A 22218-nucleotide genomic window follows, 5' to 3' on the forward strand; every position below is an offset into this window, starting at 1 on the left:
TTGTGTCGATGAGACACTATTTGTGTCGACTACTGTTACTGTTCCGGATTCGTTCCGAAGAGGTACTCCGTACCTGACTATTACTGTTACTGTTCCAGATTTGTTCCGATGAGGTACTTTGTGTACCGCTACTATTACTATTACTGTTACTGTTACCATTACTGACACAGTATAATCCAGCTCCGGCCGATGAAACACTGTGTACTATCCCCGGTGTGTGGGTTGGATCCGTGTATCCGTCCAGGTCTGAGTCATGTTAATAGGGGTAATGAAAAGTATTGAAGACTAACTGCTATTGAATAATTAACTGTTACTGAATAAACGACTGATACTGAATAAATGATCGTTACTGATTAACCGATTATTACTATTGATTGACTGGTACTGAATAATAAAGATCAATTGGTTGTTACCAAAGAATATTGATTGTTATTGAAATGAAATAGTACAGAATATTGAATGAAAGGTGAATAATATTATTATTCAAATGAATTGTAAATAAAAGTACTGAAAAACTAATTGTTACTAAATATTGGACTACTACTGAATGTCTGAATGATACTGAATACTGGTTGTTACTGAATAAATATGAAAAATCAATGGATAATGAATAAACATTGAAACTGTGTACATTTCATCGAAAGTGATTAACAAGATCGTAGTATTATAAATCAAAAACAAATGATTGAACTATTAATAGTAATAGATTGAATTCTCAAGGTTCATTGATATATGATTTATTATTGGCTTAAGTATCGGTTTACAGAAATACCACTGAATCCATACTCAGCGTACGGTTTGTTTCTGTGCGCAAATTAAATAAAGTTAGACCGTTGAATCAGCATCCCAGGCCGATCCCAAACTCAATAAGGTAAAGCATGTTAATTGTTGTTAATGGCATGTACCTAGGATGTCTTAAGTGTGTTATTTTACATTGTGATTGTAATAGTGAAATAAGTAAATTGATATTTGATAATGATACATGATAAGTGTTTTAAGTCAAGTATTGGATTGTTTTAGTATTGGTATTTTGTATTGGTTGTGGTTTGAAATTTGCAGGGTTGGCTAGTAAAGTGTGAAAGGTTCATTATTGAGTCCACACGGCTTGGCATACGGGCGTGTGACCAAATCGTGTGAGACACACGACTTGCACACGGGCATGTTGTTAGGCCGTGTGTCTACACCTAAAATGCTACAAAATAGATTGTCACACGGGCTGAGCGCACGGGCGTGTGTCTTGGCCGTGTGAAATTAATTTGTTCGTAAGCAAATGTCAAAGAGCTCCACAAGTAGAAGACACGGGCGTGTCACATAAGCCACGCGGGCGTGTGGTACTGTTCATAAAAGGGAAAATTTAATAATTTTATGAAAAATTTATAAGCTTCCGATTGAGTTCCGGTCTAGTTCTAACATACATTTTAAGTCTCGAGGGCCCATTAAAGGAACATTAAGATATATTTTATGAACTGAATTTTATTTTCTTTCTTTATTAATCGTAATCGAATTGTAGTGACCAGTAATACTCCGTAATCTTGTTCCTACTACGGGATAGGGTTAAGGGGTGTTACAATAACCAAACTTAGAAACACCGAAATCTACTAATTTAATCGATGGATAGTGTGATAAGTCTTTGACGACTTTCCAACCCGAACGAGCTTCCGATTAACTATAAAACATAAAAAAATAAACACAAGATAGGTACGTCATGCTTAGTAAGTTCATAGTATACAAATTATGCTTATTTGTACATTGCATAATCTCAAAATACATATGTATCAATCCAACATAAGAATAAATGATTCATAAACTTAAATGAAGTGAATTATACTTCTAATTGTCATGGCTAACACATACTTCCTACCTTCCATAGTAATAAGGTAAATTGCATCAATAGTCCTTACCGAAGCTCACACAAGTAAAATTATGATGATTATCCCAACCCTTTTCATAGCTATATAGCCTTCGGTGGTCGTCACCATCCCTTTTCATTGTTGATGGTCATCATCATCTCTTTCCATAATTTGATAGTCAAAGCTATCCTTTTTCATAATCCGATAGCCATATCTATCCCTTTTCATTGTTCGATGGTCGTCACCATCCCTTTTCATTGTTGATGGTTGTCACCATCCCTTTTCATAATTTGATAGCCGAAGCTATCCCTTTCTATTAATCGATGATTGTTGATACGCCATTGGATTTTCCCATCGAGACACAATTGGATATTATATAAAATAATAGCATTTAAAACATAATTTGGAACACTATTTAAACGTACAAACTTACCTCGACAATAAACGTAGAAATGGAGTCAATTAATCTGAAGCTTTTTCTTTGCCTCGATCTAGAACCGTACATGGTCTATCTTGATCTAAATGAATAAATTCGATCAATTTAATAACTATTCTATTCAATTTAGTTCAAATTCACATTTTAGAAAAATTACACTTTTTCCCCTATAATTTTTATTTCATTACAATTTAGTCATTAGCTCATAAAAATGAAAACTCATGCAATTCACCTTCAACCCACCATAGCCGAATTTCATGTAGGTCCCTAGCAAGTCCTACATTTCATTTAATTCACAATTTCACCATGTATATTTTTTCTATTTTTCATTTAATCCCTAAATGACAATTTCATAAAAAATCACTTAATAAAAGTTGTTTATCTAACAACAACTAACCATTTTCTTTCATCAAACATAAAAAACAACATGAATTCATTCATGGAAAAACCTTAACCTTTTAACAGTTTTGCAAATTAGTCCCTGAGCTAGCTAGATCACAACGACTCCAAAAATATAGAAATCATTAAAAACGTGACCAAAAATCACTTACATGCACAATGAAGCAATGGCCGAATGTAAGAACCCTAAAAATGGCTTCTCTTTTTCTAATTTTTGGTCAAACATCACAAGGTTGAAGATGATACAACCATTACACACATTTTAATTTAGACATAATTATTTAATTACTTATTTAATCTTTTAATTAACCTTTGAAAACACATGTATAATGTCTATAAATGTCCACTCAAATTTCAAATGGTCTAATTGCCTCATAAACCCTCCAATCATTTAATATCATAGTCAAAAGATCCCTTTAGCATATAGAACTCAAGTTTTGCACCTTTTTTAATTTAATCCTTTTTTATCAAATTAAGCATGCAAACGATAAAATTTCTTAACGAAATTTTTAAACAACACTACTAACATGTTGTAGACATTAAAATAATAATAAATTAAATATTTTCACGTCATATTTGTAGTCCCAAAACTATTGTTCTAATTTCACTAAAATGGGCTGTTACAACTACTTTAGCAATGCTTTTGAAAAGTGCTTTTAAAAAGTTTAGTTTAAGATTTAAGTATTTAGCATTACTGTTAAAAAGTGTTTTTGAGAAATAAAATGTTCATTTTAGACATAATATTATCAAGTAACAAATATGAATTTAAATAATATTTAAATTAATTAATATTATTATATTTTAGTAAGAATATAAAAATAATTTATTATAACTTGGCGTTAATATATTAATATATGAAATATAATTTTTAAATATTTTTAAGTAATAAATATTAATTATTTATAAAATTTAATTAGAATATATAAACTATATTTTAAATATTTAAATATAACCATCAAATATTTGTAATTAGATATTAACATATTTTTATATTTTAAAAAATATTTTCTTTATTTTTAATTAATGATTTTAATACATTTGTAATTAATCACCAACAACAAAAATTAAAAGGGTAAATTACACCAACAGTCATTTAACTTTGAGGTAGCTAACAAAACAGTCACCTAGGTTTCATTTCAGTCACTCAACTTTTGAAAAATAACAAAACAGTCACTAACGTTATAAAAAATTGACAAAACAGTCACTGATTAATAGTTTCCGTTAGTGTTTTAACAGAACTGCTGATGTGGCAAGTTAATTAGCTGATGTAGCCAGTTAACTTGCCAAGTAGGATGTCCACATCAGAAATTGAAAAAAAAACCTAAAAAAAGCCTTAACAGAGAAGAAGAATAAGAAACAGTAGCAGAAAAAGACTGTAAAAAAAAGTCTTATTTGCCTAATTTGTCTGGGTCTAATTCTTTGCCATTGAAATACCATGTCTTTGCTCTTCTTCTTCTTCTTGGCTCTCTTCCTCTGTAACTCTGTAACCTTCCGCCATTATTGGTGAGGTCTTATGATTTTTCCAGATTGGGATGTAGTTTACTGTTCGAATCTCATGTGACCAGGAGGCAACTACAGAAGTACAATAGGGCGCATTTTCTTCAAGACCAATGACATCGTTCAAGCTGTTGAAGCTCCTGACTCTGTACGAAACAAAGTCTCCTTCTCTGTTTTTGGGTTTCTTGATAGAGAGGTCTCCTTGAAGGTAAGGCCACTCTCACCCTACGTTAACCCCACTAGTCATCACTTGATATAATGTCGGTATGTTTATCTTTAACTGGCAGTACTATGTTGCCACATTGTAATTTTATGACTAACAACCAAAATTGACTTATGGGTTGGTTCATGCATTAGCACCTAGAATCTAATTTATTTATCTTTTCTGTGAAACTCAATTAAAGTGATGTGAGATTGTGGATGTCATCTCTACTGATACATGTTCCTTCATGCATTGTGCAGGAAAGCTTGGATTCAAGTATTTTTGAGCCACCTGAATCCTTTATACTGAACTCTTTTATGCATAATTTGTTGTCCAGTGTATCTATTTCAGTACAATCATTGGTTTATTTTATGGAAGGAAGGCTCATGCTTCTTTCCTCTGAATTTTCATGTTCGAATCTCAAATATAAAGTACAATTATCAAGTGGCGAACGTTACCCTGTATCAGACAAATCAACTCCAGTTCACATCACTGACGGAGATGGTGGAAATCAAGAAGGTCTAGCTGGAAGGTTAGTTTGATGGCATATTGCAACAAATACAGGAATGATATTTAGCTACTTGTTACAGTTAATCTGTTACAAACTAAATACCTCGCTAAATTAAGCAAATGGTTTTTTGATTCTGCAGATTTTTAGATCCCCAACCAGAGTATTCTACATTCTGAGAAGCTAGTTATGGTCATTTGACACTGTAAAATCCAAAATAGGACCCATGCATTCTACCATTGGAACCGCAATAATGATGGGAAAAAAGTGGCAACTAAGTCATTTGTATTTCACAATCAGTACTGGTGAGTACAATCCACCTTAATCTGCATAAGACTGTATATTAAATGAGGAAGCATCAAAGTCTGCAGTGAAACAACTAATGATAATTTCCAATAATTTTGCTGAAATTACCCTAGTGAACAAAGCATTTTTAGAGTGTTTGAATTATATTATTAGCAAAATTTTTAGAACAAAATATGCAGTGAGTGGTATATGTTGTAGGAAAATTGATTCACTTAAAGATATGGTTGTGTTTCGTTGAAGGTCAAGCAATCTGAGATGAAGAAAACCGAAGAGGCATCATTTGAGTAGCGTGCTTAAGTGTATTGATTCTTATTGAGAAGATGAACTTTCGACTAAAGCATTTCATCTTTGGTACAGATTTGGTTGATTAAATTTCAATAAGAAGATGAAAATGCCAAAATTAATCAAATCGAGTAAGCAAATATGCAAATTCCTTAGCATAAAGATTCCCTTCGGTGTATCTTTTTCTTCGAAATCCTACTCTTTTTTGGCTAAACCACAAGACCTCGCCAACAATGGCTGAAGGTTACAGAGTTACAGAGGAAGAGAGCCAAGAAGAATAAGAAGAAGAGCAAAGACATGGTATTTCAATGGCAAAGAATCAAACCCAGACAAATTAGACAAATAAGACTTTTTTTTATAGTCTTCTTCTTCTACTGCTGCTTCTTCTTATTCTTCTTCTTCTTCTTCTTCTTCTTCTTCTTCTCTGTTCAGGGTTTTTTAGGTTTTTTTTTTCAATTTCTAATGTGGACATCCTACGTGGCAATTTAACTGGCCACATCAGCTAGTTAACTTACCACATCAGCAGTTCTGTTAAAGCACTAACAGAAAACTGTTAATCAGTGACTATTTTGTCACTTTTTTATAACGTTAGTGACTGTTTTGTTATTTTTCAAAAGTTGAGTGACTGAAATGAAACTTTGGTGACTGTTTTGTTAGCTACCTCAAAATTAAGTTACTCTTGGTGTAATTTACCCAAATTAAAACTACCATTAATAAAAAATAATTTTAGAAAAAAAATAAAAATCTCCACCAAAAACAATTTGTGTGCCACAACCTATTTTAAGCAAAATACTAAACAAGCACTAACTTAAGTTGAGGCTTTGAATCTAAACAATACTATCTTGAAGTGAATGGTTAATCACACAGTGCCGTGGAAGTAAATGAGCATCCAATGAAGCCCAATCCGGAATCCCACCATAGGTTAGGTGGTTAACTAACGAGTAATAGACAAGTGTTTAATTCGGCTAAAATAGAAAACTAAGCCATCTTTTTTTAAGTAATATTTTTCGCCGAAATGTCAACGCTCAAGCGTGCTCGAGAATCATCTTTAGCTGTCTTACACTGTAATCTTCCTACAAACAATAAAACCCAAACACCAGAAGCTATAGATTTCTCAACCCAAGATGCTTTCCACCAAGAAAATCAAGGCAACTCCTTCAAGTCCTACCCAGCTTGTATCATCGTCATCAGCTGATATGATAGCCAGCAACGATGACATCTTAGCTCTAATCCTTCATCGCCTGCCCCTAAAATCCCTCCTCAAATTCAAGACTGTGTCTAAACACTGGCTTTATCTCATCACCTATCCCACCTTTCGTCCCCACCACAATTCCAAAGCCATTTCTGGCTTTTTGTGTGCCGTCTTTCAGATATTACCAATCCAAAATATGACGTCCTCAACCTAACTCCCCATTCCTCTTGTGCTCCCTTTAAGTCCCTCACTTTTATTGACGACCCATCCAGGATCAAATCTTGCAATCTTGTAATGGCTTGTTGCTCTGTTGTAACTTTCGTCCTAATCGTCTCGACACAACTTATTACATTTACAATCCCACTACAAAGCATTACACAGTACTCCCACCACCACGCCACAGTTCTTCTAAGTACTACACTTTTGGTGTCAGTTTAACCTTCAATCATTCAAAGTCACCTCATTATAAAGTTATTTGCATTAAGAATTACGACCCCGAATTGCTAGATCATTACCAGGTAGAGATTTACTCGTAGAAAATCGATCCCTGGAGGCCTTTAGGTCGTCCATTCGTAGCACCAAGTAATGTGCAATTCGAAAACGGTGTTTTCTGGAACGGTGCTATTCACTGGGTCAGTGACTGGGGAGGTTGGCTATGTTTCGACGTTGAAGAAGAGCAAATGAGGGATATCCTAATGCCCTCTGGCGATGGTGACTTAAGGTTGTACCGGTATTTCAGAGAATCCGGAGACCATTTGCATCTCGTTGAAGTTTATGGTTCGGACAATTTACAGTTTGATGTGTATGAGATGGAGAAAGACCATTCTGGGTGGTTTGTGAAGTACCAAGTTGATCTAAATCCAGTTGCAGCAGCATTTCCTGAGATGGTTAGGGGCTATGCCGATCCAATAGACTTACATTCTTACGCGTTTTCAATACTATGTGTTGTTCATGAAGAAACCGATGAGGACTCATTCATGGTGCTGCATTTACCTAACAAAGCCAGAAGGTATAATTTCAAGGACAACAGTTTCAGAAAGTTGCATGATTTTGCTCCACTTCGTTCTAGAGTTGGGGTTGGGGGAGATAGTTCATTGGAGTTTGAATATTTTGATGCTTATCAATTCATTGAGAGCTTTGCTTGTGTGTGAGAGTGAGGTAAAAGTAAATGTATGATTTGTATTACGAGATAGATTGTATTTTTTTTATTTAAAAAATAGGTAAATTAGTTTATGTTAAAAATTTCAACTAGATAGAGTATACCTCATTTCATTGTGATGTACAAAAATTAATTTTTAGTAATATAAATAGATAGAATTTTTAATAAAAATACTAATTTATACTTTAATCTAACATATAAAAATTAATTTATTCATTTTTTTAATAGCAATATAAAAATTAATTTATTCATTTTTTTAGTAGCAATAACAAAATATGGCGTAACTTTAGCGTGAAAGTGACTATGTCTATGTTGGAAAATTCTAAGTGTTGCTTGATGCTACGGGAAAGGATTGTATGAAACAGTGACGCCACGTCATCTGTAGCCCTTTCTAATAGTTTTATGTCACATCAGTATTCTTATCCTGAATTTCAAGATTTTATCCTGAATTTTAGTATTTTAATTCGGATTTGATTTTTTTAGGGTGAAATCCTGAAATTCAGGATAAGAGTACTGATGTGACATAAAACTATTGAAAATAGATACAGATGACGTGGCGTCACTGTTTCGTACAATCCTTTCTACGATGCTACATGTTTTTTCTCAATGTAAGGTGTGGGTCCACATATAGGAAAAATGTACCCAGCGATTTGGGTTTGATTAGTAAAATTATGATATCTCACGCTATGTTGAACCTTCTGAGTTGCTGCTGTACATGAAAGTTCTCCACAACTTCATATCTAATTGAATCAGGCGCCTTGCAGACGTTGAGGTCAATGATTTTCCTTTAAAATATAACAGATAATTCCGAGTCCAACATTTTTACATATACAATGTCTGGTCTGTTTTTCACGTAAGAATCTCATGGTCAAAGAATCAAAGATGCTGATGTATGAATGCTGAGTTTTCCTTTCCAAAAAAAACCATACCAAGCTGCTATGTAATCTTCCAAGAATTGCTTGGCAATTGCAGAACAGCTTCCAATGACTTTTCTTGTACTAACCTTTTAGATAATTCAACCAGAATCCACCTCATATAAAGGGGAAGTATGGAATAGCCTTATGAGAATTTCAGGGTCTAGCACAACATACTGTGTACAAAAACAATCTCCATGGGAAAACTAGAGTTTTCAAACTCATACACCGAATCAAACGAGTTGATAGGCTACAACGATGATATTCTCATTAACGTTCTCATTCGTCTCCCAGGAAAGTCTCTCATGAGATTCAGAAACGTATCGAAACACTGGCTTTCTCTGATTTCTAGCCCCTACTTCTCTCGTTGTCTTAATCAAATCCCGATGTTTCCCTCTGCCATCTTCTTGCAGATGCAGTTATCTTTAAACAAGCCCAAGTACCACTTCCTTTCACTAGATAGAAACCCGGTTCGGGAGCCATCAGTTCAATCTTTCACTTTTGTTGATGACCCTGCAGGCATTAGGATTCTGCAATCCTGCAATGGCTTGTTATTGTGCTGTAGCAACAACCGGTTAGGAGAATACAACCGAAACTATTACATCTACAATCCTACCACACACCAATACACTACCCTTCCCAAGCCAGATAACAGAACTCAAAGTCCAAACACTATTTTCGGTGTTATTTTAGCTTTTGACCCCTTGAAATCGGTACATTACAGAGTCATTTTTGTTCGAAGTTCAGAGACATCTCCTCATCTTTATCAGCTGGAGATGTACTCATCTGAAACTCATCAATGGAGTTTCTCCAGTGAAATTTCCAAGGTTAATAATTTCAGTCAAGGGGTCTATTGTTGTGGTGGTATTCATTGGAGGAACAACTCTGGGTCTTTCCTACGCTTTGATGTTCATCAAGAGAGATTTCAAGAGATCCCAATGCCTAAAATTCCAGATGATTGGGACCAACAGACCAAGTGCAGATACTTCGGGGAATGCGGAGGTCGCCTGCATCTTATCTTAACAAGTTGCAAGCATAGTACCAGCCAGTTTAATGTTTACGAGATGAAAAATAACTTCTCTGGATGGTTTGTGAAGTATCAAGTCGACCTTAATGCGCTGATTTCAGCAAATCCGAAGATGACCCAAAGCAACTGTCACGCATTAGAGCATTGGGATTATTATGCATTTAGAGTACTAGCCATTGTTGTTGGTGAAGGAAGCGGACAAGGGTCGTCATCGCCTTTCATGGTGTTGCATGTACCCGGAAAGGTCATTACCTACAGTTTCAAAGACAAAACGTCCACATTGCTCCATGATTTTGCTCCTGATTGCACAGACATTGAAGGTTGTACAACCTTCGAATATGACTATGCTTATCCCTATATTACAACTTTAGCCAATGTTTGAAAGTTTCAGGATTTAGCAAGCTTTTTAGTTACCAGGTAACCCCAAGGGTGTGAGCCTGGATGTTGTTTTGTGAAAATAGTGTCAAGTTTAATGTCAGTTTTAACTACCAAATAATATAAATGTTCATTACCATTGTTTGCGGCACCAACTATGGAATAACCACAGGCCTGTAAGGCTACAATTGTCTGATTGTTTGGCAAGACAAGGGGAAAAAAAAAGGAAAAAGAAGGGGTCCACGAAATTTCATATCGACCCAGATAACAATTTAGTGCAGAAATCAAGGGTTGACCAAAGGTGACAACATCCCCCCCCCCCCAAAAAAAAAGAAAAAAAAAGTGATTGGAGCTCTTCTGGGAATAAGTCGAATGAATGAATCTCCATCACAGCTCAACTATATCTACATAAATAATATAGAGAGAGAGAGAATTCTCACCTACCAACTACCTATTGTCAATTGTCATTAACTACTGTTCCAGCTAAAACGATTGCAACACTACAACACACACACACAATTATGCAACAAAGATTTTGATTGAATGTAAATTGACCTATGTAGCTACTTGAATATACAATTAAGTTTGTATATTATCAAATATTATGAAATGTTTCATAATAAATTCTCGATTTTCCATGATATCTACCTTTAATTCTCATCAATCCACCAATTAAGTTATTGGCTCAATAGCAAATTTGTGTGTTTCAAATTAATTGACATGAAGTTTAAATTTGGATCAGTAAACCCCTTTTCCATTATAATTTAATTGCTTCCTAGTATAAAAAAAATCTCTTGAATTTTAAAAATAATATAGATGGTGATACGAGTTACAAAAGCCCAAATTCTTGAGGGCAAGGCCCAATAAGAAGATTCCAAGCCCAATCAAGAAATCCACCCATACTTATTTGAAAATCAGGCCAAATTGTCAAAGTGGCCCAAGTTGTAAAGTTTTATTTTTATTTATTTATTTATTTATTTTACTTAGTTTAAATTTTTATATTCAGTCCAAGAGTCCCAAATAAAAAAGCCTTGGCCGAATTTCCATATTAAAATAATTAGGAGTTTTTTTTTTAGTTTTAGTTTTAGTGTTCTAATTAAATTAGGAAAACATTTGAAAGGCCTATTTATATGGCTTGGCCAGCCATCCTACATTATATTACAATTACATTGAAAATTTCAGATTTGATTTGAGTGAAAATTCTCTTTGAGTTCTTCAAGGATTTTCTCTTGAGTTTTCTTTAGAAGTTGTTTTAACAATCTTTTTGATTGTGGGAGCCATCTTCAACCTTCTTCTTACCATTGATATTCTTTGGAGGGGAGATTAGAGCCGTTTGAAGGGAGTTGTGAGATCTTTCGAGATTTCAAGGCTTCTTAGGACTTATCTTTTAATTTCTTACTGTCAATTCTTTCTTTATTTCTACTTGTGCTGAATCATTATCTAATCTATTTTCTGTTCTTATTGTGTTTTCAGCCTTTTTCTATCTTAAGGAATCAGCCCAAAAATCCCCAATTTCTAGGGTTTTTCCATACTCTTTTGGGTGAAATTAGATTGTCGAAATTTGGGGAAAACTATCTTAGTGTTCAATTGGGCAGAATCACAATCTCCTTGAGGGTTTCAAGAACCCTAACACTTATTTCTATTCTCAATTTGATTCTTTGCTGATTTGGGGATTTTATTTCAGATCTGAAAATTCAAAAATCTAATCTTTTAATTTTCTGTTTCGTTTCAGATCTAATTGTTTAGGGTTTTCGTAGGAGTTTCTCGTGACTTGGCAACTCGATCTTGGTCCGCGCGCAATCCTATATCATTTGGTATCAGATTTTGGGCGTTTTGGGTGTTCTTGGTTGATTTCTAAACTGATCTCTATTTTTTAAAGCATAAACAGCAGTTTTACCCAGAAAATTGTTCAAAAAAATTCATTTGAGTGGGTAAACGTTGTCCGATTGATCTGAAATTTTACATACATGTTTTTGGCACTGTGATTGAATATAAAAAAATTATTCCCGCAAAAAATCAGTCAAAAAGTCAAAAAATCAAAAAAGACGAAATTCAATAAAATTTTAAAAAAAAGATTCAGCGGGTTGAATTTGGTGCCCAAAATTTCCAGATCAAAAATTCAATATATAAGGACACTCCAGATTTAATTTCGTGATTTTTGGAGATCGGGAACACCTCGAACGAAATTGTCAAGTTACTCCGCAGTTTTTCGGGTTTTCTGTTTTCAGCAATTTTTATTGATTCTTAGCTGTAGGTTTTCATTTGTTTACCTTTATTCTTCCTTTACGTTATCTAACACCTTCTTGGTTCTTGTGTTAGTAGGATTTAAACGTGTGCACAACTTCTTCCTCGGTGCAACACGAATCAATTGGTGTCTCGTCAGTTTTTGGCATCCTAGTGCAAATTAGGATTCTTTGGTAGTTTGGTTCACACTCTCTAATTGGTTGATATAAACTCTGATAAAGAACTCACAAGATTGAATTCGACCTCATTGAGAATTTGATTTTTTCTTTTTGAGTGATTAACGGTGAGGTTTGATAACTTTTATTTTTGAGTGTTGAGTGTTTTGCAGGTTTTAAAAAAATGTCTACAGGTGATAATAATAGTGACATATTTAAAAAATTCCAACAACAGTTGGATGAACAGGCTGCTGCTCTTCGAGCCTTGACTGCTACCATCAATGAGGTACGATTGAATCAAGAACCTCAATATCGATATCCAATCAAGGAAGATCGGGATAACCAGCCCCATAGGCGCGACCCTCGACGTGTCCCTAGAATGGATGATGATTTTCATGATCGTGAGCAACCTTCTTTGGCAAAACCAAAGAGTGAGCAGCAACGAGAACATCTCTTTCATACTCGCTGCCATGTACAAGGGAAGCTTTGTAGAGTTATTATTGATGGTGAAAGTTGCACGAACGTAGCCAGCACGACGATGGTGGAAAAGCTTTGCTTAACCACTACCAAGCATCCACAACCTTATCAACTACAAGAGCTTAGCAACGAAGGCCGATTTAAGGTCACTCAACAAGTGCGCATCGCCTTTTCTATCGGTAAGTATCAAGACGAAGTTGTGTGCGACGTAATGCCTATTCAAGCCTGCCATTTGTTGCTAGGAGAACCATGGCAACTGGATCGAAAAGTCACTCACGATGGTCGTACCAATAGGTATTCTTTCAAGCATCAAGGAAAGAAACTCACCTTAGTGCCGCTCACTCCGGAACAAGTCCATGAGGACCAAATCAAACTGAAAAATTCTGTTAAAACAAGTGAGGAAAAAGAAAAAGAGAATGAAAAAGAGCAAAAAGAGATTGAGAGTGAAAAAGAAATTGAAGAAAGAAGAGAAAATGAATTAGAAAAGAAACAAAAGAAAAAGACATGGAAAGGGTAGTGAGGAATGTTTCCACTAACCAAGATATGAATTTTTCTTGTGTTGCTACTTTTCAGGTTCCCGAAAGATCGAAAGATAACTTTCAACTTCAATACCTCTCAAATGAAAGACGCTTTCATACGATCAACTTAAGCAAAGATGAAATCACACTACATGATCCCGAAGGTAAGCGAGGTAAGGAAATTTTAGAAACCGAGTCCAGTGCAGATTTGAAAATTATTGATAAAACTTTTGGTGACTTAGTTCTTAAAAGATCCCCTCATTTTGATCCGATTAATTGTTACTCTTCGATTGTGGTTGATAAAGTCATTACGAAAAGAAGCGTGATTTGTTATTCTCTTGATTTACCTTGTGTAAAATCCTTGAATTTGTCCAAATCTGTTTTAGAGAATAAGGTAACGAAATTTTCCAAATTTGTTTTCAATTTATATTCGTGCCTTAAACAGTTTATGTGGTTGTACATGAAGTTTGAGTTCCATTTGACAAACGTTAACTCAACAACGAAGATTCGACTACACTATGCCCCCGATGAGCGAAGGTTTGTTTTAAATGAAAAAGGTAAAATCGACCCTTATTCTTCTGCTTATCGAGGTAAGATGCTTGAAACCTTTGAAACACTTTTGTACTCCTCGGATAGTGATAAAGATCGTGTTGATGAACACTTAGATCGAAACGTGCTTGATTGTCCTATTTTATTTATTGATGATCTATCTGTTTTGATAGTTGATAAAAAGATTCTTGTTTTTGATAATACATGTGTGAGTGAATCTATAGACCGTCGATTAATGCATGGTATGATTATGCAACTCTGTGAACCATGTGAATCTTTTCAAATACCTACTTGTGACGATTATGTTTACCATTTGATTTATTACTCGCAATTTATTCATGGTTTGTGGGAACAATGTGAGACGACTGAATGCCTTAAAACATGTCCATCTTTGTTTCAAATATTTGACGAGGCAATGGTGAGTAAATTAGATTGTTTGCATGGTAATCTGAATCTATCCATTCACATGCGTTATACCTGTTCTATTATGCTTATAATTGGACTACAAGCTTATTTCCGTTGCTATTTACTATCTCATGGCTATTCTTCTCAGTGGACTCAATTGCCATTAGTCCCGTTCGATAGAGGAAAGTCGAGTTCATTTGATTTTTTAGATTCGAGGACGAATCTTTTTGAGGAAGGGGGGAATGATACGAGTCACAAAAGCCCAAATTCTTAAGGGCAAGGCCCAATAAGAAGATTCCAAGCCCAATCAAGAAATCCACCCATACTTAGTTGAAAATCAGGCCAAATTGTCAAAGTGGCCCAAGTTGTAAAGTTTTATTTTTATTTATTTATTTATTTATTTTACTTAGTTTAAATTTTTATATTCAGTCCAAGAGTCCCAAATAAAAGACCCTTTGGCCGAATTTCCATATTAAAATAATTAGGAGTTTTTTTTTTTAGTTTTAGTTTTAGTGTTCTAATTAAATTAGGAAAACATTTGAAAGGCCTATTTATATGGCTTGGCCAGTCACCCTACATTACATTACAATTACATTGAAAATTTCAGATTTGATTTGAGTGAAAATTCTCTTTGAGTTCTTCAAGGATTTTCTCTTGAGTTTTCTTTAGAAGTTGTTTTAACAATCTTTTTGATTGTGGGAGCCATCTTCAACCTTCTTCTTGCCATTGATATTCTTTGGAGGGGAGATTAGAGACGTTTGAAGGGAGTTGTGAGATCTTTCGAGATTTCAAGGCTTCTTAGGACTTATCTTTTAATTTCTTACTGTCAATTCTTTCTTTATTTCTACTTGTGCTGAATCATTATCTAATCTATTTTCTGTTCTTATTGTGTTTTCAGCCTTTTTCTATCTTAAGGAATCAGCCCAAAAATCCCCAATTTCTAGGGTTTTTCCATACTCTTTTTGGGTGAAATTAGATTGTCGAAATTTGGGGAAAACTATCTTGGTGTTCAATTGGGCAGAATCACAATCTCCTTGAGGGTTTCAAGAACCCTAACACTTATTTCTATTCTCAATTTGATTCTTTGCTGATTTGGGGATTTTATTTCAGATCTAAAAATTCAAAAATCTAATCTTTTAATTTTCTGTTTCGTTTTAGATCTAATTGTTTAGGGTTTTCGTAGGAGTTTCTCGTGACTTGGCAACTCGATCTTGGTCCGCGTGCAATCCTATATCAGATGGTGTTTAAAAAATGGACCAGATAACGAATTCCATCAATAAATATTGACCATAATTGGTCATTTATGTGTGCTTCGTCAGACCAAGAAATTTTCAAACACTGAACCAACCGGGTATTGCAATAGAATGGTTGGTCCAATGAGCTAGCACAATTAAAAGAGACGACTCGGAATATTATGGTTTTTCTCTTGACTTGATCATTGCCAAACTCAAAAGTCACGCCATTGGTATTTCCACCACCACTACTACAAGTCCATGATCATGTTCTTATGATCTTGCACAACCCAAGGCATTATTAGTTGTTCCTGCAATGTCTACACCAGCACAGTAACCTTTCTTCCTTTGTCTGATTTAGATACTTTTCTTTTAATATTTTGGTTCTAATTGTGTGTTAGCTTCAAATATAATCAGATATTATCAATCGTTGCCGCCTGTGAGCAAGTTCTATGGAGTGGCCTGTTTGATGACCACCTCCGCCTTCTATCTTGCCCTTTATGATCCCTGGAACATAGCTCTCTCTTACCAAGATGTATTTAAACGTTTCCAGGTAAACTTGTAAGCTTTTTTTTAATCAAATTTACAACTTGGAGAGCTCTTTTTTTTTTTTTTGTGGTTCATCATTGATATTCTTTTGTTGCAGGTTTGGAGGCTCATCACCAACTTCTTCTTCCTTGGGCCATTTTCACCCTTTTTCGCCGTCCGTCTTATAATGATGTCAGTACCTAAATCTTTCGGCTCTACTCTTCTATGTTATCTAGAATTAGTGGGCTCAAGTATATGTCTCATGCGAGTATGCTTAACCTTTTCCATATTTAAAGAATCATACCTCTTTATACATATATGGACAAATAATCCAGACACATGATGAAGATACAAACCTTGCAGTATTATATTTAGTTAGAGAAGAAAATAGTGTAAAACATTTAAAGTTTAATTTGACAGAGCAAGATAAATTTTTCAGCTTACGATATAAATTTCAATGAATATAAATTTATAATGGGTGTATCCTTACTTTCCATTGTTTATTTTTCAGCTTACGATATAAATTTCAATGAATATAATCGAAACAAACTCACTCGTGATGGAACTTAAACCGCTTGGTATGAAGTAAATGTACGTTTATGGATTAACCAAATTTTAGTGGGATGTTGAACTGTGTGGTATAGTCCTTAATGAGCATTTGCAGACACAAACTAGTAGCGTACTGGGGGGAGGGAATCCAAATTAATTCTCCAGTGCAGCGTGACCCTTCTGCCGGAGTTGCTTTCCGAGGAAGAAGCTACCGACTCGATGGTAATCGAGCCAGAACAACTACGGCGCCGTCAGAGCAGAACCAGACCGATAATTCAGCAAGGCAGCCTAATTCAGGCGAGGGCGTTGCATTTCGGGGGAAAAGTTACCGGCTTAGTGGTCATTAACTGAGGACTCCATCTTTACATTCTACCAAGTTTTTATGGTATTAGTTTGTTCACTATGTTATATTTTGAAATTTAAACTATCCATTAACTATGATCCAATAACTAATGTTGAATTTCTTGTACGATTTTACAGATGAAATGTTACTTTAATTCAATTTTCACTAATCATAAACAACATTATTGAATTAGCATAATATATTACATACACAATCGATTATATTAATCCAATATGAATATACATGTATGTATATATTTTTTTAAATATGTATAATTAAATCAAAATCAAAATTTCATATACATCTATGAATCACAATTTAAATTTAATATGTATAATTGTATCAAATTAAAATTTATGTATTAAATCACACATTAAACTAAATTTTATGTATAAAATTTAATATTAATAACTTTAATCTATTGCACTCTAATATAATTTATATATTTTGTTTTTATAATAGCATTAAAATGCTGATTTAAATTTATTTTTAAGTATTTAACTGCCATACAAATTTTGTATTAAATTTAAATCATTTGACCAATTTTTTCTAAAGAGTAGTTTGCATTAATGTAAATATTTAATCAATTTAAAATGTTCTAGTAAACTAATAATATTAAATCTCAGGATCAAAATTATAAATAAACTAAAAATAGAGAAGATTGAACAAGAATAAAACAATGTTTTTTAATTAATTTTATAGTGTAAAAGATGTTTTATCATTAAATTAATAATTTAAATTATATTATACAAAATTATTTTGTAATTTAAAAAAAAGAAAAAGAAAAAAGAAAAAGATTGACCAGACTGAGCTGACCAAATGGGTCCAGCAAACATGGTGCGGTCTGTCCTTCATAGATTCATCCTCCAACCGGACTTTCCCTCCACTGTCTGCACCGCATGCTCTTGATTTCGTCGCCAAAAGTGTTTCCTTTCTTTCTTCCTCTTCACACCGCAATCGTTATGTTACAAAAACATTTTCTTTTCCTTCTCTTTTCTCTCTATTTCATTTCCATTCAATTCCCAAATTTTATTTTCCTCTGTGTTAAAGATTGCATGATGGGTCGAGGTTATAAGGTGGATCTCGAAAGGATTTTGACTGAGGCTGAGTTTAGGGTTTTTGCAATGAGCCTGTATCTGAGCGGAGATGGGGAAACACGTTTGAGTTTTTGACATTGATGAAACTTTGTTCTCCACTACGTTGAGCATGGTTATGGGTAAGGTTTTTTAATTTTTCATAATTTTGTTTGGTTGCTAAGAAAACGCGGGAAAGTAGAAGAAATATGGAATTTGGGTATCTTTTATGGGAGCTAGGATTAGAATTTTGAGACGTATACATTGCCTTAGGAATCTTACTAATAAATTTATAAAAAAAAAGAAGAAGAAGAAGAAGAAGAAGAAGAAGAAGAAGAAGAAGAAGAAGAAGAGAATCAAGCACCATTCACATTTCACACGAAACAACTGGTTGATTTCAGCAAAGAAATTTGCTTGAAATTTATGTATCCCTTTGTCTGTAATCTTGAGCTGTTTTGCATATTGGAAGCTGTTTGGGAATATGAGAAATATAAGCAGACATGCACTGGATTTGATAGTTTGATGCAAAAGATTAGGCAGAAACAAATTTTTGTGCTTTGTTATAATTCTATCATTTTTCTCACCATTCTTGCAGGAGAACAACATTCATATTAATATGGTTTTGGGAGGTTTACAAACTTGTTCTTTTTAATTGTTGCTCTCTTGTGGGACTGAAATTGCTTAATTTCTAATGCGGGCGGGTTTCATTGTGAATTTGCAGCTTGGAGATTTTCGATCCTGTTGAGTTCAATAAGTGGTTATAGAGGAGATGGCACCAGCAATAGAGCCTAGCCCACCCTAGCCTGAAACTTTTTGAAGAAGGTTTTAAATTTGGGCTCTAAAGTTTTCTTGCTGACCGGGAGAAGTGAAAAGCAAAGATCTATGACTATTGAAAATTTGACTAAAGCAGGGTTTCGGAGCTGGAACAAGCTTATTTTAAGGTGAGCATCATTACTCATTACTCCTCCGTTTGACGTTTGTGGATTTGGTTATTTGTTACTTATATATCCTATTAAATGACATATATTGGACTGCAAGGATATTTTTCTCGGATTTTTCATAGACGCCTTGTTATTGGAAGTTGGTGTTAATAGTTTGCAAAGTTAGAAATCCCGCATTGCAAACATATTATAATGTATAATTTAGGTAATTAAGTTGGGTGGCTAGCCCATTGTGTGCTTACCAATTGGGTTTTCGGAAAAGACTTCTAATGATGAAACATAGATTCACTGCTTTAAAAATATAAGGTTTTAAGGACAGTGTATCACACTTTCAAGTTTATATTTTATTTCCCTCAATTTTTCTTTCCTGCACCACAATTTTACAACAGTAGGTACTATCTATATGATGGAGTAGGTAAATGTTACTAGTTTCTGTGCCATGATAGGCTTTGGTCCCAGAGTTTCTTAATTTTCTTTTCAATCTAAACTCGTCTTCGCTGTATATTTCTTTTATGCCAAATAAACAGTAATAACTCCTGTATGGAGTGAAATCAAGGAAGAATAAAGGAGAAAAATGAAATTGTTCTATCGTATGGGAGAATACATTCGGTTTATCTGTCACTATCTTCTTTGCCAACTTATGAATGCGTAAATTTTCTAGTTTCTCCAAGTGTATATAAGGGAAGCTTGTAGATCAACTTTGGTCGAGCTTATAGCATGCCTCGAAACAATGGGATTTTTCTCTAACATGAATGATGGTTTCCTAAATCGTGCCTTTGTTAGGAAAGGAAACCATGTTGTAGAGCGGGGAATAGTATTGTTCATTGAGGAAGACAGTTTTCCATAGAACGCATACATGTGCACCACAATAACTTTCAAAATGGAACATAAAATGCGATTGATCTTCCATACCTCTGCTTTGGTGCTTGAAAACATTGTTCTTTCCGGGTTCACCTGCTTGGGAGGGACATCATCACTCTTTTTTACAAGGATATGAACGGTTCTTTGACTTGTTTGAAACATGGTCTGAACTCTGCTGGCAACTCTTCCATTTAATTGCATTAACTATGTAATAATGCTGTTATTAACTGAATCATTTAGCTTTAAATCGCATCCTTTGAAAGTTCCAGAGGTGCAAAATCATTCCCTGGATTCTTTTGTTACCTCCAGACCTCAATTCATTTTGTTCTTTGGTTTTCTGTCATCTATATCTGCTCATAGAAATATTTAATGTTGTCTTCACGCTTTAAATTACGGATGCTTCAATTGCCAACTAATTCCCATATTTTCATTCCGTACAGAGACTTCGAAGTCCACGGCAAGCCAGAAACAGTGTTTAAATAGAAGAAGAGGACAAAAATGGTAGAAGAGGGATATAGTATTGTTGATGTGTGGGATCAACGAGAAGACATGGAGGAGGATGTAGTGGTGTTGATGGAGGTCGGTTCACCTTGTCTGGGCGGAGAGCCAGAGAATATTGAAAGTAAAGGTGGTGGAGGTGAACGCTGAGAGCAGAGTAGCAGAATGGAGGTCAGAATGTTGAAGAGTCAGTTCCTTCCTCCTCATTCTGGTGGTTATTTACAGGAGAGGTCCCATGGTAGATGGCATTAATGTGTCAGACCCGCTATCAGGTCATCATTGTGAGATGCATGGAAAGGATGTCCGTGGGACATATTGTCATTCCTTTTGAATTATGGTATGGAGTAATTGAGCCCACACGGGGTTCGGTGGCCTCAAGAGTCATGTTCTTAATAGGAGATTGGGTGCCTAGAGGAACGAGTGGTGGCATCCTTCTAGGGAATGGGTCGATAGCTTCTTTGAGCAGCTTCATCCCATTTGGTGGGATAGTTGAAACGGAAGGCAAAGCTTCTAATAACTGCCCAATCTATAGCGGGCGGAGGTCAGTCCTCAGGTAGTCTATTGTGTGTCTTAAATCGGTGGAGGTATAACAAGTATTTAAATGATAAGTAATAAACAACCAAATAAAAATCAAAGTTATGCCAGATTATTGGTATCTTTTCTGTTAACACAAGGACTATAGCAATGACCGAGTTTCGTTTCAAAAACTCATTAACTGCAAGATGTTGGAACTGACAATTAATTAAGAAGTGATGGATTGATAGTTTGTTGATTGAAAACCATTAACTTCCCTCTAGTTTTTCCATGGAATCTATTGTCATCTTCGTTCTGATAGTGACCTGAATCCAAAGTCACTGTTTCCTTACCTTTCTCCCACAAGTATCTGCAGATGATTACGTATAGTGTTCCATTATTTTATGAGGACCACATCGCCAAAGCCACCCTTCGGCTTTACCATTCAGTCGCTTCATTGGTCCCTGCCTTACAACTAGCCCCCATCAAACTGTGAGGAATCTTTCTCTCTCCCCCCTTCATAATTCAAAACAAACAATTGTTTTAGGATAAAAATATTGAACTTTAAATTCGTAGCAGGAATTTCCACTTCCACTGTTGCCTGAACACAAGGGCAGCATATGTGTTTAGTCTAGCAACTGAAAGTAACGTTCCCAATAATCCAAATCATTAGGTTATACAATCTAAAGATATTTTTATACTATAATGAAGTGTATCTATCTATACTTAAATGGTTGAGAGGGTGAACCTGTCTTTTTCAATTAAATCAATAAAAAATTTTACCATAATGATGCATATTAAATTTTTGTTTTTACCACTTAAACCAAAAACAATTTTTAATATTTATGTCAACTTTAATTAATATATTTTTTCACACATTTTCAAAAAATTTGTCCCCAACTCTTGACTGATATTCTAATATTAAAGAAAATGTGTCGCTGAACTATTAAATCTAAAAATATTTTATAGTGCGAAATTTGGGGAAAAAGAATGAAGCAATACATATTTCATTTACTCTTTCCTTTGGTCTTCAAATCTAAATTAGATTTGCATGTGCAATGCTTCATTTTCAGATGCCAAAAGTTACAAATTCCCATTCTTTCTTCTTCTTCTTTTAAAAAAAAAATTTAAAGTGAGAGAGTTCATGTGATATTGTGCTGTTGATCAGACAAATATGAAACCGAA

The 22218-nt window shown here is 34.5% G+C and overlaps 2 protein-coding genes and 1 long non-coding RNA gene across 6 annotated transcripts; all 3 read left to right on the plus strand.

The window, feature by feature from the left end:
* Nucleotides 1-8942: 8942 nt before the first annotated feature.
* On the plus strand, nt 8943-10154 carry LOC107933470 (F-box protein At5g07610). Its single transcript, XM_016865685.2, has one exon. It carries the CDS (start codon nt 8943-8945, stop codon nt 10152-10154), a length of 1212 nt encoding a protein of 403 aa, XP_016721174.2.
* Nucleotides 10155-15790: 5636 nt separating this feature from the next.
* LOC107933477 (derlin-1.2) lies at nt 15791-17341 on the plus strand. 4 transcript variants are annotated; one of them, XM_041083314.1, is made up of 4 exons: nt 15792-16060; nt 16145-16280; nt 16374-16447; nt 16695-17309. In XM_041083314.1, exons 1-4 carry the CDS (start codon nt 16044-16046, stop codon nt 16714-16716), a joined length of 249 nt encoding a protein of 82 aa, XP_040939248.1. In that variant the 5' UTR covers nt 15792-16043; the 3' UTR covers nt 16717-17309. The 4 variants fall into 4 exon arrangements, with proteins under 4 accessions (XP_016721180.1, XP_040939248.1, XP_016721181.1 ...); XM_016865692.2 differs by having other exon boundaries at nt 15793-16060; nt 16767-17309; XM_041083315.1 differs by having other exon boundaries at nt 15794-16060; nt 16900-17306.
* Nucleotides 17342-17951: 610 nt separating this feature from the next.
* Nucleotides 17952-21299, plus strand: LOC107933468 (uncharacterized). Its single transcript, XR_001693632.2, has 3 exons — nt 17952-18363; nt 18942-19161; nt 20463-21299. It is a non-coding gene; the product is annotated as an uncharacterized lncRNA (long non-coding RNA).
* The last annotated feature ends 919 nt before the right edge of the window (nt 21300-22218 follow it).

The sequence above is a fragment of the Gossypium hirsutum genome, chromosome A12 (assembly GCF_007990345.1).
Source record: "Gossypium hirsutum isolate 1008001.06 chromosome A12, Gossypium_hirsutum_v2.1, whole genome shotgun sequence".
Taxonomy (NCBI): domain Eukaryota; kingdom Viridiplantae; phylum Streptophyta; class Magnoliopsida; order Malvales; family Malvaceae; genus Gossypium; species Gossypium hirsutum.

Bases quoted from the DNA above. Each gene is read 5' to 3' on its own strand.
- LOC107933477 (XM_016865691.2), top strand. The intron at 16,281-16,373 runs GTAAACTTGTAA...CTTTTGTTGCAG, and splicing joins ATGTATTTAAACGTTTCCAG to GTTTGGAGGCTCATCACCAA.
- LOC107933470 (XM_016865685.2), top strand. From the start codon at position 8,943: ATGGGAAAACTAGAGTTTTCAAACTCATACACCGAATCAAACGAGTTG.